The following is a 14,924-nucleotide window of genomic DNA, read 5'->3' as shown; positions in this document are numbered from 1 at the left end:
TTGTGAAATCCAGTGAGCTTGGCAGAGAAATTAAATGTTCTTTGCTCCGATATAAGAACAGCTGTAAGTAGTGTGTGATAGATAATAAGATTTTTACAGTAAAACAAGCAGAGGTTTCACATGAAGCCAGGAAGGTATTGTTTCCCTGAGGGATGTCCAGGAGGATATTCCCCGTGCTTCTGAAGACATATTTCCATGATGACGTCCATTTTCTACAGGAAACAAGATAGACCTATGAAACTGATGACTAGCTTGGGAAAGATTTTGCTATGAATGAGCACTTTCAGTAGTCAGGGACTGAAGACCAACTAAAGGAAAATGAGCATCTTTTCTCAGCATCATGGCTTCAAATGCTATTTAGATGGATCTGCTGAGCTGAACTCTAAAATGTTATTTTTATCCTCTTTCTCTTTTTATGGCCAAAACTTCCTGGGAAAAGTATTCCATTTTTCTAGTGCATCACCAAAACAAACATGAGTGTGGGGTTTTTATTAATAATGCTGGAATGAGATCCATATAATTAAACTGACAGAACTCAAGTGGAATTTATTACTCTTTCAGTAAGGAAAATAATCCTTAGAATAATGAACTCCAAAGAGCAAATTCACAGATATCAGCACAAATCTAAAAGTAGAGTTGCTTCTGTGGCTAATCAGTGCTTACATATAACCTCTGCAGTAAATATTCAGTTGGAATTAATCCAAAATAGACTGCATATGGCAGAGGTTAACATTATTTGTTTATTTTTTCCCCTCCTCTCTTTCTGTCTTGTGGTGTTAATGAGATTATGATGGTGTATCTACATGTATGCAGAGATTAGGCCAACAGCATTTCTGTATGAGATACCCCCGAGTGCTAAATATCTCTGCTATTTCATGAACAGAGAGATGTAACAAGGAAAAATGGAATTTAACTGCATTTCCACTTGAGTTCTGTAATTCACCTTTAAGCTGTAATAAGTTTGGACCTGAGGATATTCCTGTTATTTGCAAATCCTTAAAAGGAAGTTACCCAGAGGCCAGTAATTGTCTACTTCATGTGAAATGGTTGTAAGTGAAGGAACAAGGAGAAAACAAAGAAATCTTCCAATAGAGAAATAAAATGCAAATCTTCCTATAGAGAAATAAAAGACAGCTTTTCTTTAGAATTTTCTCCCTGTGCCTACACAAGTGCAGTCTATTGTGCTGAAATGCAAGAAAATAGTGAAAGTTACTTGAGTGCTGTAAGTTAAGAGGGTGTTTGAATCTGTTGATGTTATCCTCCATGTATAAACTTCTGTATGAGGTTAACTAATAGGAGGGAGGACACAATTCTGCTGTTTTCTTAGATCGTGTTGGCAGGAACTGTAAAGGCATCTGCTTTTTCTCAACTAGCTTGTTTAAAAAAAAAAGCATAACTTTGTTTTTAATTAGGATCTCATGGGCATTTTATTCCCATCTCTATCCTTCATTTGTTATTGTGGCTGGCCAAGACTACTAACATCCATCCCTGAACCAAGATGTATCTTTAAGCAAATATATAGTGAATCAGAAGATGGCTCTTTGCAGAACCATGAGCAGTAAGCAGAATAGTCTAAGAAATTAGACTACATCCTTTAACCTAGCCTGTTGTTCTGTTTTAGACACTGTTGAATGAGCTAGACCGAAGCATGGGGCGATATCGAGATGAAGTAAATCTCAAAACAGCTATCATGTCCTTTATCAATGCTGTTTTGAATGCTGGTGCTGGTGAGGTAAGTCACTGTCCTAGAAATTCCATCTCAAATGTCATGCTTGAATTAATTTACTCTGGAAGTGGCTAGTAGATGAAGTCACAGATGTTGTGTGATTGAATGGATGTACTTTGTGGAAAATAATGCTGAATTGTCAAGTTCGTTATTACACTTGTCTTCCATGTTATTTAATTCCCTGCCTCTTCTAATTCTTCTAAGATAGCTGACTACTTGCACTGAAATGATTGTGGTGTTCTTGTTTCTGTAAGAACTGCAAAGCATTTATCTCCTTGATAATCAGCCTTTTAGAAAACATCTTGGTTTACCTGCATGAATGTTTTAAAATGTTAACATGTTTTGACCTAAAGCCAAACCCCAAATATCTTAATTTAAAAAATGTCAAAGAGATTTGGTTCCGTAAAGTCAGTTTGGTGGTTTTCATTCACGATAAATGCTTTCTCTTGAATATGGAGGATAGTTTAAACTGATTTTGTTTCACTGAAACAGAAGTGTCACTGACAGTTTGGCTTTTGTTTTTTGCTAAAACACAGTAGGCAACAAGCTTGTAAGAGCTCTGTCTGGCAGAGTGCTCTATCTGCAGCCACCCTTTAAAATCCTGCTATGAAGTTTACCAGAGTTTCTGGTGATTTTATGACAGACATATATAAAAACTATGAGAAAGAACTGCAGTTCTGTTCATCTCTAAGCAGGAGATAGGTTTCTAATTGACTAGCATCTTAAGTTCCCATAACTTTTCTTCTCTTTGGAACATGGAGTGTGCTATTCTTCTGACTAGGCTTGCAGAACTCATTGTAGATACAGGAGAACAGTATTCTTAAGAGAAACAGAGGCAAAGACATTCATTTTTTACTTAATTTACTGGAATCCTGCGATCATCCTGTGAATTTGGTGTCAGGATAGAGAATATTAGAAAGGGAAGAATTTAAGATATAAGTGAATCTTTTTAAATGTGATTAAACACTTCTGGAACTTAGTAAATTCTTTTTTTTCTCATTATAAGGACAATTTGGAGTTCCGGTTACACCTACGATATGAGTTTCTAATGCTGGGAATTCAACCTGTTATTGACAAGCTAAGAGAGCATGAGAATGCAACACTTGACAGGTAAGATATGTTTTCTGAGAGCAGTCACTGATGACAGAAAGAGTTCTTAAAAGCTTTATTCTCTTTGAGTTTCACATTCAAGCACCAAGCTGTTTCTGTCTCTCCCTAAAACTGACTCTCTTTAAAAGACAAAAAGAATAATTGTCTTTAAAATTGAAATCAGCAGAGGAAGTAAAAAATGCACAAACTAAATTGGCAGTGACTGTGGCAAGGATTTCATGAATAGTTCTTCTTCTAAGCTGAGGATGACAGTCAGAAAAAAAGATTGAAGAAGGCAAAAGAGGAGAATTGGTAGCAGCTTCATATGGCTTTATTACTGCATGAAAAATAACATCGAATGGCACCTTCAAATTACTTTGTTAGAAGTTTAATGGGTAATAAATGTTTTTTCCACTGCAACTCCACTTACCTCAACATGGTGACTTAGTACAAGGATTAAAGAGCATTTTTACCTCCTTTGATCATTCATTTTGGCCTATTATTGACCTGTGTCAGTTGTCTTGCATATGCATTCCAATATTTCCATGTAAGAAAACATGCCAATTTCCAAGCGTTGCGTCCTCTGTGGTGGCATGTTTTGTTGAAGTCTGAAGTATACTATGACCATTGGTAGTTTTTGTTCTTCTGTTTTCTCTTAGGCACTTAGATTTCTTTGAAATGGTCAGAAATGAAGATGACCTGGAACTTGCAAAGCGGTTTGACCTGGTAAGATTTTCTGTGGAGTACTTGAACTTGCCAAAGTTGAACATCCTCTTTAGATCCTTGATGCAACTTCCCTTTTATGTTTCCTGAAAACAGTGATTGGCTTTGATGCTGAGACTGTCTAGTCCTCTTTATTTTTTGCTGTTTTTCATTTAGAACGTATGGGGTCTCTGGTGAAATGAAAACAATGATCACAGACAGGGCTTCTGCAAAGTGTCTCTGATGAAGATTTCTTTTTTATGTTTTGCTGAATGTTCAGGAGCAGAGGATGTTATCAACATGGTTCTCACATTTGCAGTCCTGATGATCCAGATGATTCTAGTTTCAGGCATCTCCTTTACAGGACTTTAGGTTTTTTACAGGAGTTGGACTCATCTCTGATAGTTTTTCCAGTATATCACAGGAAACTCTCCTAAAGACTGTCACAACAGAGACTATGGAGAGGGTCAGTATTTTAGAATGGATGGAAATTGCAGATGAACGTAAAACAAGGAAAGTTTTCACAATTGCTAGCAACAGTTATGGGCTGCAGGGTCCAGAGCAGTTGTAGTTTCCTTTTTTTTTTTTTTTTTTTTTTTTGACCAGCTCCTACCAAATGCTGATACAGGGCAACTAACATTTCCATGCTAATTGTCTACTGTGATTCTGTGCAACTTCTTCCTTGGACCCGAAGGTTTTCACAGTGTCATCAAATGGTTTCAAGATCAAATAGCTTTTAATATAATCCAACAACCAAAAATGGGCAGCAACGTTTTTCTCAAGATCAGTGCCCTATCCAACCTGATTTTGGATCCTTCTTTGGATGGGACATTGTTTTTTTTTTTAAACACTTTTGCTTACTACAGGACAGCTCTTGATCACTCTGAGGCCTCCCAGCTTTCTAACCCTTTGCTTTGGAGAACTTTTCTCTTCTGGAGTAGATCAATGACAATCTCAAAGACCTATGTGCAAGCCTCTCACTGGGCTTGTAGCTGCATGTTGCAAGAGACTCTGCAGAGGTCCAGTTGCTGGAAACTTGCCTGTGTCTTGCATGTTGGTCTTTGGTCTTTCACAGCTAGTTAAGCTTTTACTGTGCATGTTTTTAATATGATTTGTTATTTCACTACCTTCCCTCACTCCAGATCCACATTGATACAAAAAGTGCTTCTCAAATGTTTGAACTGATCAAGAAAAGATTGAAGCACACAGATGCCTATCCCTATTTGTTATCCATCCTTCAGCACTGCTTGCAGATGCCATGTGAGTACCTCACAGTTTTCCAGAGAAGGAGTGTTGAATAAATGGGTGAAATTTTGCCTTGAGTACAGTGTTGCAGATACCAGGACACACTGCTTTTGTCCTCCATTCAGTACTTGGCAGTGGCTAAGGGACTTGGTATATTGCACTGATTCCATTCAGCAGATTTTGTTGTAATACTTATAGCAGCAGCTTGACCTCCCTGCACTTGCAAATAAAATTAAGTGGCTGGAGACATTCCAGTTTGTCACTGACAGAGTTTATAATGACTTTAAATTAGAAACTTTTAAAAGGAGCTGTTGTGCTTTAGATCAGAGAATTCCCAGAAATAGATACCATTTTGAATGTTAACAAAATGCAGTGAGGAATTTTTCTGGTGGAACAATACAGTACAGAAAGCTGTTCTGTCACTGGGAAATTCCACAATAAGTCTTCAGGCTGCTGTCTTGTGGCAAGATGTCAGTGGAGGGCTCCTGAGCTCAAAATGAAAAATAACATTGGCTTTTGTTTTCAAGAGGGATGATAGGAATCTACTTGTTAACTGAAATAAAGTAATTCAGTCACATTTCCAGAGTGTAAGAGCTGAGCAAAGTTACAGCAAGATCACCAAAGAATTACCTGCCTTAATCCTGTTGTGAGTCAGGGATTTGTTTTGGTTACTTTCAGCCATACTTGAGCAGTCAAACTGAGAAGTCAACATGAAGGAGAATTACTGTGGTGTGCTTTTTCAGGAGGTAGTGTGGTATGTTTTCAGGCACTGATTAGATTAAAGTACTGCCTTGCACAAATTCTAGCCATTGTTTGTCAATGGTCTCCTTACTATTACTGTTTAAGACAGTACTTGAGCTTTAGATATTGTCCTGGAATGTTTGGTGGCAGAAGAGTTAAATCATTCTAGGATAGAACAGGATTGCAATGGAGCAATTTTAAATAATATAAAGGTCTAGATTATGTAACCTAGGGAACTGAGGTGAACTTCGTATTGCTCTGACAATATGGATGGCAACTAAAGTTGACATCCAGAAGATCAATCCGTTTTGTTCAATTTCTTTTTTTTCCACAAATTTTGATCACGTCTATATGAACTTCTCATGTCAGCTGAGTTTGTCTGACTTTCAGATAAGAGCACACAGATGGAACATCTGACTTTTTTATTAGTGCTTGATCACAGTGTTACCCACGTGCAAAATAAAATAAAATACCATCAAGCTATGTAAAATACTCAATAAGTGATGGAATCACTTCTGTAGGCATCTAAAGCACAAGATGGAGTTGTCTGTCAAGAGGATCACACAACCTGAAGGTACAAGTCAGCCACAGTGTTGCAAATGCCTGTTATGATTTGTTCCAATATGCTCAGTGTTTGCAACTAATCTATCAGCAATAATTCAGCGTTAGGTGCTGTGTTTTGTAATTTACTACCTATGGTTTTAACATGGTGACCAGAAAGGAAGAAATGCCCATCTGTCAGTACACCTGTGCACTTTGGCATGAAAATGGAAGTTCTCATGTGTTGCTCATTTTTCATACAGATAAGAGGAATGGAGGAAATTTTCAGCAGTGGCAGCTGTTGGACAGAATACTCCAACAAATTGTTCTTCAGGATGAACGAGGAGATGATCCAGATATAGCTCCGCTGGAAAACTTCAATGTCAAAAATATAATAAAAATGTAAGCTGCATTAATATTGTTTGTTTCTGTTATAAAGCTGTATCTATATGTTAAGTATGCAGGTACTTAGGAAATAAAATATCTGAGGAGTTTCCTGTGCTAATTTATGGCTTTTTGTTGGCTTGCAAGTCTTATAACTAGTTCCCTTCCAATGACATGTTCACCAGATGGCATTTTCTAGCAAAGTTTTTGCATTTGGCTTCTAATTTCTATTAGGTATTAAGATAGCTAGAAGAGCAGAAAAAAATACCCGTGATTGTGTAGAAAAACTTCCTCATTTTTCTTTTTTCTTTCAAGATATTGATGAAAGCTTTCACTGGTATTCCCAAAAAATGTTGTCATCTCTACTTGGATCTCATTCCTCATTAATGAACACTTAGTTTAGAAAAATTGAAATAGTTGAAAGTAACACCCATCTAGCACATAAAGCCTTTTACCTCAGTAAAATGTCTGCATGTGCTCAACCACAGACTTGGCCAAGGGTTCTACCATTATTTTTTCCCATAGGATGCATCATTTGAGAAGTCTAGCTACATTAGCTGGCTCTCATCTCAACTTCCCTGTTCTCAGTCCTTTTTAAGCCAAACTTTTGGAGTCTCCATCCCATCCATCTGCCTCTGCAGGTAATTCATGGCCCATTACCCTTCTGAAATATCCACTGGAAAGAGCATTCTTATAGAACATAAACCTCATATGAAACCAAGTTCTCCTGTACTAAAAATCTCCCAGTCCCTCCTGTTACAGTCATGAGTCAAAATTTAAACTGATTTCTCATCATGGAAAAATACACTGATGTTGATCTCTTTCTGTCTGTTTGGATATCAGACTCCTTTGTAGACCTTGTGCCTGATCTTCCGTTTCTGCTTTCATAGCTACTATTCATTTTGCATATCTAATCAATCCCCAGCATGCTCTGCATATTTTCTGTCAGTAGTAGGAAATAGCTGTGCCAGTATGAGATATGAGCACTGCCTTGTTACTGATAAATTACACAACAGATAAGCATTCTCTATCCTCTTAAGAAAGAAAAAATACAGAACTATGGAAAGCAGGAAAAAATGGCAATGCAGTCTTGCGTTAAGGGTAGGATAATTTGTATCCCACAGCAGCTACAAAGATTTTAGCCATGAGTTCTGCCTTTCAAAGTAAATACACTTCACACCTTTAGGGCATTACCTGAAGACAGAAGAATGCCAGTATCTGCTCCCCAGGCATTCTTTATTTGTTGTGAGACTTTGAGCTACAAGACACCTTTTTAATATTAACTGTTGGCTGCAGTAAGGATCAGGATCTGGAACCAGACTGACCACTAGTATGATCCTGATTAAACGTGTAAATTTACCAGGTTGTCTTTTGCTGATCGCTACACATAATGGCTGCTTGCCTTTCAAGCTGGATAGCTCAGAACACATTTTTATGTTCTGATTTCATCTTTCAGGCTGGTGAATGAGAATGAAGTCAAGCAATGGAGGGATCAGGCAGAGAAGTTTCGGAAAGGTGAGTGCATACTCTGTGTTTGGGGAGGTAAGAGAGAAAGACTGATCCATTCACAGAGCAGCGGGCAGCAGAGATAGGCACAAGTGACTGTCCGGGTTGTCTTTCGTGGGCTAACCCTACTTTGTTCCTTCCAGTATATTTTGTCTCATGATGATTAGTCCATGTTCTTCATAGGATGGGGCTTCCCTCAATACTGACATGAAGTGATCTTGCAGTCTAAGTGAAATTTGGGCATTGCTGTATTGATCACTGAAGATTGCTGTCAGAATAGTCAGACTTTGTTTTCTTTTCTCCATATCACACATTCCCAGCTGAACTGACAGACTTGTCAGCTTTATTTCAGAGTAAACTCCATCTCTTTGTTCCTGAGCTTTATTTCATCAGCTCTGCTTGCCTGTTCTTCCTAGATCATGCTGAACTGATGAGCAAGCTAGAGAAGAAGGAGAGGGAATGTGAGACAAAGACACAGGAGAAAGATGAAATGATGAAGACACTGAACAAAATGAAAGACAAGCTGCAGAAAGAATCCTTGGAGCTGCGCCAGGCCAGGGACCAGATGAATGACCTGGTAGCACAACTTAATGAGTACTCGGTATGAGACTGGGACTCTTCCCATTCTTGTTTAAAGCCTGCTAACTAGTGAATGGTGAACAAAAGAACATTATGAGTGAAGCTCTTTCTGTGGTCTGTACAGAAGGAGTCTGTCTAGCCAGCTGCTCATCTTTCAGTAGAGAACAGAATCCCTGAGGTGGTGGTATAGATGGGATAATGCAGGAATGGGCTGCTCCATACCTTCTCAGCCACCCCCTGTGCCAAAGCTGGTGAGGCACATGCAACCTCTTCTAGGCACAATTTTTACTGCTGAGGTGATCCTGATTGTTGTTTTGATGGAATAGAGAGAAATCTGCCCAATATGAAAGTAATTTTAGTGAATAAAGAGGTTTCCTGTTGTGCTTCAGGAGCATCTGTGCTTCCTTGGAGCTTTGCAGAAGTGACAGGAAAAGCTGCCTAGTGCTCCTGTTCCAGTAATGTGTCTGTTGCAGTAATGTCTCTCTGTTGCAGGACATAGCCCTGAGAAGTTACACACAGCAAAAAGTAGATTATTTCCCTACTCTCCCTTCTGCTCCCACTTTGTGCTAGTAGGGCCTAATGACAGATATTCTGTATTTCAAACCCTAAGGTTTAAAACCCAGGAGTTCAAAAGTTCACAAGATTGAACTTTTCTCTTTCTTCATACATAAGGATAAAATAATACATTTTGGCTTCTTTTACTAGCTTTCTGTTTTTCTGAGCCATTTATGGTTCCCTTTTTCAAGCTCTTCTCCACAACTTCAAGGGTTTGAAACTTTCTCTTAAATGAAAGCTGAGATTCCTCCCTTTATTGCATGGCTTTGAGTGCAGGAGGCTTTAAAGAAAACATCAAATATTTTGAGACTCATAATAAAATCACATCAGCTGGCAATATGGAGTTATTGTGCCTTTTAAACTGTTTGCTTTCTTTTTCTGTGTTTTTTTTTCTCCAGCAAGGGGGCAGCATTTCCTTCCCAGCCCCACCACCCCCTCCTCCAGGCGGCCCACTAGCATTGTCCTCTGCTCTCTCCTCTGCTCTCACCTCTGAGAATTTGCCCCCGCTACCACCTCCTCTGCCTTTCTCCAGCTGTCCCCCTCCTCCTGCCCCACCACCTCCTCCAGGAGGACCTCCTCCCCCGCCAGGAGCACCGCCCTTCTTCAGCTTGGGAGTGCCACCCCCTTCAACAACCACCTTCAGCAGTGCTGGTACCAGCCTGAAGAAGAAGTCTATCCCGCAGCCTTCACACCCACTGAAATCCTTCAACTGGGCTAAGCTGAGTGAGGTAAGAAATTCAATACTCTCACAATTAACTAAATTTCTCTATATAACTCATTGTTGATTAATGCCATGAAGTACAAGGTGACAGAAGACAGTGATATTGTGGCTTTCCTTGGGCTGAGCCAGTGGGAATCAGTAACTGTGTTGAGGAAGTTCTCCAGCAGCACATCTCCTGTGATGACCAAGGTGCTGGATAGATTGAACTGCAGTAGATCTGTGCATACTGTTGGCTCAGCACAACTGCAGTGGTACTAAATATTGTAAGACAGAGCTGCACATTACCAGGGCTTCTGTGCCAGAGTCGCCCTCAACTTGTGTATATGGTCAGAGGATGTGTCGATGGACAGAGCCAGTGTGGGCAAGACACAGTGGGAACCAGCTTCCAAACCCAGCTCCCCTACCCTGACAGAAGCAGTCACCAAGGAGAGAAAGGTGACTTCATTCTCTACACCATTCTTTCGTGGCTATGAGGCTAGCTGCTCTGCTTGTGCCATGATTGCAGCTTTGACTCTTGGAAATAAAACTCTAAAGTGGAAATATAGGAGAGGAATTGGATTCCTCCTGTTGCATTCATTTTCTACTACCTTGGTTGCCTTCTCCTCCCCTCCACTTCTCTCTCTTCCTGATGTTTTTTTTTTCTTTCTTTCCTTTTCTCTCCTTTTCTTTATGTCTTAATTTTTTATTTTTTTTTTTAACGTATTTAGAAAGAAAGAAGTTCCTGTGTTGAGTTTGGATGGCTGCCTAGAAACCCAGGTTCTCTTTTAGACTGAAATTCACCCAGGGCCCAACTCAGGCATTTGGAATGAGTGTCCAGGGACCTCTGGAATGCCACAAGAATTCTTTCTCCCCCTCTCTCCTTTTCTTTAAAATAAAGTGAAGTGAAATATTTGCTGCACTGTCTGTGCTTGTCTGTCAAGGCCACGTGGGGTGTGTGGGAGAGAATGTAAGGATGGGGATTTATTTTCCTTTGCAGAACATGGACTTAGTGCTCTGACAACAACAAAAAAGCAAGAAATAATAACTAATCTATGTATATATATGAATGTATATGAAAAAGGAGAGCCACAGGTGTTTCTGTTTAGTGTACAGTAACTGTAGGCTTATCCTGCCCTCTGGTTAGGAGTGAAGGCAGCTGTGCTAATAAAGTTGAAGAGCTGGGTGGTGAGGTAGGTAAAAGATGCTATTTTGAGGAAGGCAGATAGATTGAAAAAAGGGCATAAGATAGAGAAGTTTTCATTTTGAGGTGTGTGTTAGTGCTTCAACCTAGTAAGGTCCTTGCAAAACTGCAGAGATACAGGTGCAGAGTTGCCTTGCCTTGATCTTTGGGGTGCACTTTGTTTTGGAGTTAAACGATTCCACTGGCTGCTGAAGGCAGTGCATTTTGGTGATCTTCATCAGAGATCCTTGATTCCCCGTTTCAGTACCAAGCGCTCTCTTTCTGTTCACATGGATATGCATCCTCTGAACATAAAGACATGGGTAGGTTGGGTAGCCTCACCTTGCATTTTGTTCCCATTGCAGCACTTCTGCTGTGTTCTCCTCATTTGTAGAAGTAGCCACACATAAATTACCAAAGACTCAACTCACATACTGTCTTGGGGGCAGCATATCTCAGATTTTTGAGAATGGGAGACTGAGGCCTTATGCATACTGAGGAAGTCTGATTAAAAAAATAGATCTAATACCACATATATGTTTATCTTTAAAAGCTTGTCTAGTTAACAAAGAGTTCACGGGCCTGTTTGCACCATGCAGTATAGCAGCTGCACTTGGGCATAGGAGCATGTCCAGAGAAGAACAACAAAGCTGGTGAGGGATCTGGAGCAGAAGTCTTATGAGGAGTGGGTGAGAGAACTGGAATTGTTTAATCCAGAGAAGAGGAGACTCAGAGGAGACCTTATCACTCTCTACAACTACCTGAAGGGAGGTTGTGGTGAGATTGGGGTCTGCCTCTTCTCCCGCAGAAACAGTGATAGGACTAGAGGGAATGGCCTTAAGTTGCGCCAGGGGAGATTCAGGTTGGATGTCAGGAAATATTTCTTCTCCAGAAGAGTGGTTAGGCACTGGAGTGGGCTGCCCAGGGAGGTGGTTGAGTCACCATCCCTGGATGTGTTCAGGAAACATTTAGATGTTGTATTTATGCATGTCCAGATTCAACCTGGTCCAGATTCAAGTCTTAAAATGAATTGAAACAGGAATCGTTTTAACTTGATTTTTTTTCTGGGAAGATGCAGATAAAACCTGCTCTCCACAGTCCCTTCTGAAGTCTCAGACCTTCTTGTTCTGGCAGTTCTGCAATTCAGAGACCAGCCCATTCTGTAGCAAACTTTCATCATTCTCCCCATTCATGGGGAAACTGCACTTCCAAGAGAGTTTTGCAGTCGGACAGGTAGATGGCAAGATTCTCATGAGTAGCTGTTACTTGAGCTACATCCAAATCCATATTGACATCTCCAATGTTCTATCCCAGTGATGACTCTAAGGACCATTCCTGAAGTCATGTCCACTGGCTCCCCTCAATATATATTTTTCCATTTCAGTGTGTGATGGGACAATATGAGACAACAACAAGCTCAGAGAAACACTCTCAAGTTCAAATATGTCCCTCAGGATTTATAAAGCAAGGTTTATAAACCCAGCCTGGAAACTGAATGAGAATGAACACCCTGTCTGGATGTTTCTGGCTAAGATTTGCAGTAGAAGCCAGAGTTAATTTTGTCTTCTGTTCCTTTAGCTGAGATGAGCTTCCCAAACTTGTTTGTTGTGTTATAGTCAAAGAGTCATGTTTTTGCTGCTATGGAAGGGAAAGCCACGTGATTGCAAGGAACGGTGCAAAGATACTGGTGAATCTGTTCAGGGGTGAGTTATGCTCCTGTCTAGTATATGCTCACACTGCAAACAGCGCTGTAGCAATTTTAGCTGGACAGCCCTCCCTTCCCTTGTGCACTCGCAGACTACCTCTGAAGGGAGGGTGTTGGTTTTCCTCTACAGTGCCTGCCCTGCCAGGAATTTCCTCCAGAACACTTCACGCTTTTATTTCCCCTTCATTTCATCCTTCCATCAGGTGTTTTTCCTTGCTTCTTCAGCCTTGTGGCTTAGCACATTTCCCTCATTCCTTTGATGACTGTGAATGGGAAGTAGAGCCTGTTCCTAATTAGTTCTGATAATGAAGTGTTAACACACTTTTTGCTGTGTAGGTGCAAGTCAGGTACTTCAGAGCTGGAGCCTGTGTGAGGGTTTAATTTCCACTTTTTGCTGTTCCTGGCTTTCTCTGCATCAGTGTTCTGCTGGTTCTTAATCTCCTGAGGTTTTCTCAGGTCTCTTTACAATGCCTTCTGTCCATTTCCTTTTTCTTTTAATCAGCACTTTCCTTATTTTTTTCCAGTTAATGAAGTACATTAACTGTACACTTTATTAACTAGATGAACTGAAAGATACTGTGGTCACATGTAAAGAGCCTTGAATGAGTGTGAATGAACACTCTTCAGAATGAATAATTGCTCAAAGATTGTCCCACATCGCATGTACCTTAACAGTCGCTGGGAAGGAGAAAGTAGTTCAGTTGTTGTGTCCTCTTTGCTGGCAAGGATGTCTATCCTGAGAAGATCAGCAGAAGACCTCAAATCCTCTCCTAGTTTAGGGTGACTGCTGTCTGTGGAAGGTATCCCTACCTGTGGCAGATGATCTGTAAGGTCTCTTCCAATCCGAACCATCCTGTGATTCTATGATTAGTTAATGCCTGTATTATAGCAGCTTATTTGGTCTAGGGCTAATGAGTAGCAAAGTGGGAGGAGTAACCTGTGTTTATCATGTAGTGTTTCTTTCCTTCATGCTAATAATCTTTTAGAAAGCTAGGATTCCCTAGTATTCAAGGTAATGTACTGCACAGATTTTCAACATTTCCAGTTAGTGTGAATGATGTTCTCTCAGAGATCTGAGTATAGCTAATATCTGAGCCAAAGAACTCAGATGGACAGGGGAGATAATATAATAGGAAATAATTTGACTTCAAAGACTCCGGGCCTTAAAGGTAAAGTAAAATCTTAGATTACTTTAACAGGCAGTCAGAATAGAAACTGTACACCCTTCAGGGTTTAAACCAGAACATGGCAAAGTTTGCAGATGGGAATACATGTCTTGAGATGATCATGCATCCTGATCCTTCCCAAGCTTTTTCCTCACAATGGTGACACTTCTTTCTCATGACCTCTATCATTGTATTAAAGGATACATACTGTGGGATCATGGATATTGCTTGATTTTGCTAGTCTTGGAATGTGGCCTTTCATCAGAGGCCTGCTGTGATAAAAAGAAAAAAAATAGCATGTTTAAAACAAAAATCAAAACCAAAGAAAATAGCATTGGATGTACTTAGCTAAAAGGTTTTGTTATCTCATGAAAATACAACCTTTTCTTTCAGGAGAGGATCCATGGCACAATCTGGAATGAGATTGATGATTTAAAGGCATTCAAGGTGTTGGATCTAGAAGATTTTGAAAAGATGTTCTCAGCGTATCAGAGACACCAGGTAGGAGTGGACTCTTCCATACTTTGTCTTCCTTGAATACATAGAGTTGGAAAGAGCACACATGATTGATTCTTGCCTACCTGCAGTCAGGCTGCATCATTTGCTGCTCTGCCACTATTAAAAAATCATAAGACCAGAAGAAGTGGGGAGGTTCAGATTGGATATTAGGAAAAAATTTTTCTCTGAGGGAATGGTTAAGCACTGGAATGGGCTGCTCGGGGAGGTGGTTGAGTCACCATCCCTGGGGGTGTCCAAGAAATGTTTAGATGTTGTTCCTAGGGACATGGTTTAGTGAGGAGATATTGGTGGTAGGTGGATGGTTAAATGAGATGATCTTGGAGATCTTTTACAATCTTGGTGAGTCTTTGATTCTATATAGTTGGCAAAGGAGAACCTTCTGTCATCATTATACTTGATGGACAGCTATCAGAGGCAACACTCCCCAAGACATAATGCCCAATATGACCTCAGTACCCACTGGTTTCCAAAAGCTCCTGAGCTTTATGCTCGTGCTTGATATCCATCTTTCTCTTATGTCTTTTATTTCTCTGTTTCCCAGTGAAAAAAGTCTGTAGTCACCCAAGAACCGAGCAAGGTGGCTGAAT

The 14,924-nt window shown here is 40.1% G+C and overlaps 1 protein-coding gene across 15 annotated transcripts in view; it reads left to right on the top strand.

Moving 5' to 3' along the window:
• The window catches only part of DAAM2 (dishevelled associated activator of morphogenesis 2), a 207,324-nt gene that overhangs the window by 151,718 nt on the left and 40,682 nt on the right, over positions 1–14,924 (top strand). For all 15 annotated transcript variants that reach the window (XM_040697627.2, XM_040697625.2, XM_046938818.1 and 12 more), the window contains 9 exons: positions 1,622–1,732; positions 2,733–2,836; positions 3,475–3,541; positions 4,660–4,777; positions 6,307–6,445; positions 7,884–7,942; positions 8,350–8,534; positions 9,466–9,795; positions 14,212–14,319. In XM_040697627.2, coding sequence (XP_040553561.1) covers positions 1,622–1,732; positions 2,733–2,836; positions 3,475–3,541; positions 4,660–4,777; positions 6,307–6,445; positions 7,884–7,942; positions 8,350–8,534; positions 9,466–9,795; positions 14,212–14,319 — 1,221 coding nt within the window. The remainder of the gene's footprint in view (positions 1–1,621; positions 1,733–2,732; positions 2,837–3,474; positions 3,542–4,659; positions 4,778–6,306; positions 6,446–7,883; positions 7,943–8,349; positions 8,535–9,465; positions 9,796–14,211; positions 14,320–14,924) is intronic.

This window comes from Gallus gallus, chromosome 3 (assembly GCF_016699485.2).
Source record: "Gallus gallus isolate bGalGal1 chromosome 3, bGalGal1.mat.broiler.GRCg7b, whole genome shotgun sequence".
In the NCBI taxonomy this organism is placed as follows: Eukaryota; Metazoa; Chordata; class Aves; order Galliformes; family Phasianidae; genus Gallus; species Gallus gallus.
This window is presented reverse-complemented; position numbering and strand designations above follow the sequence as displayed.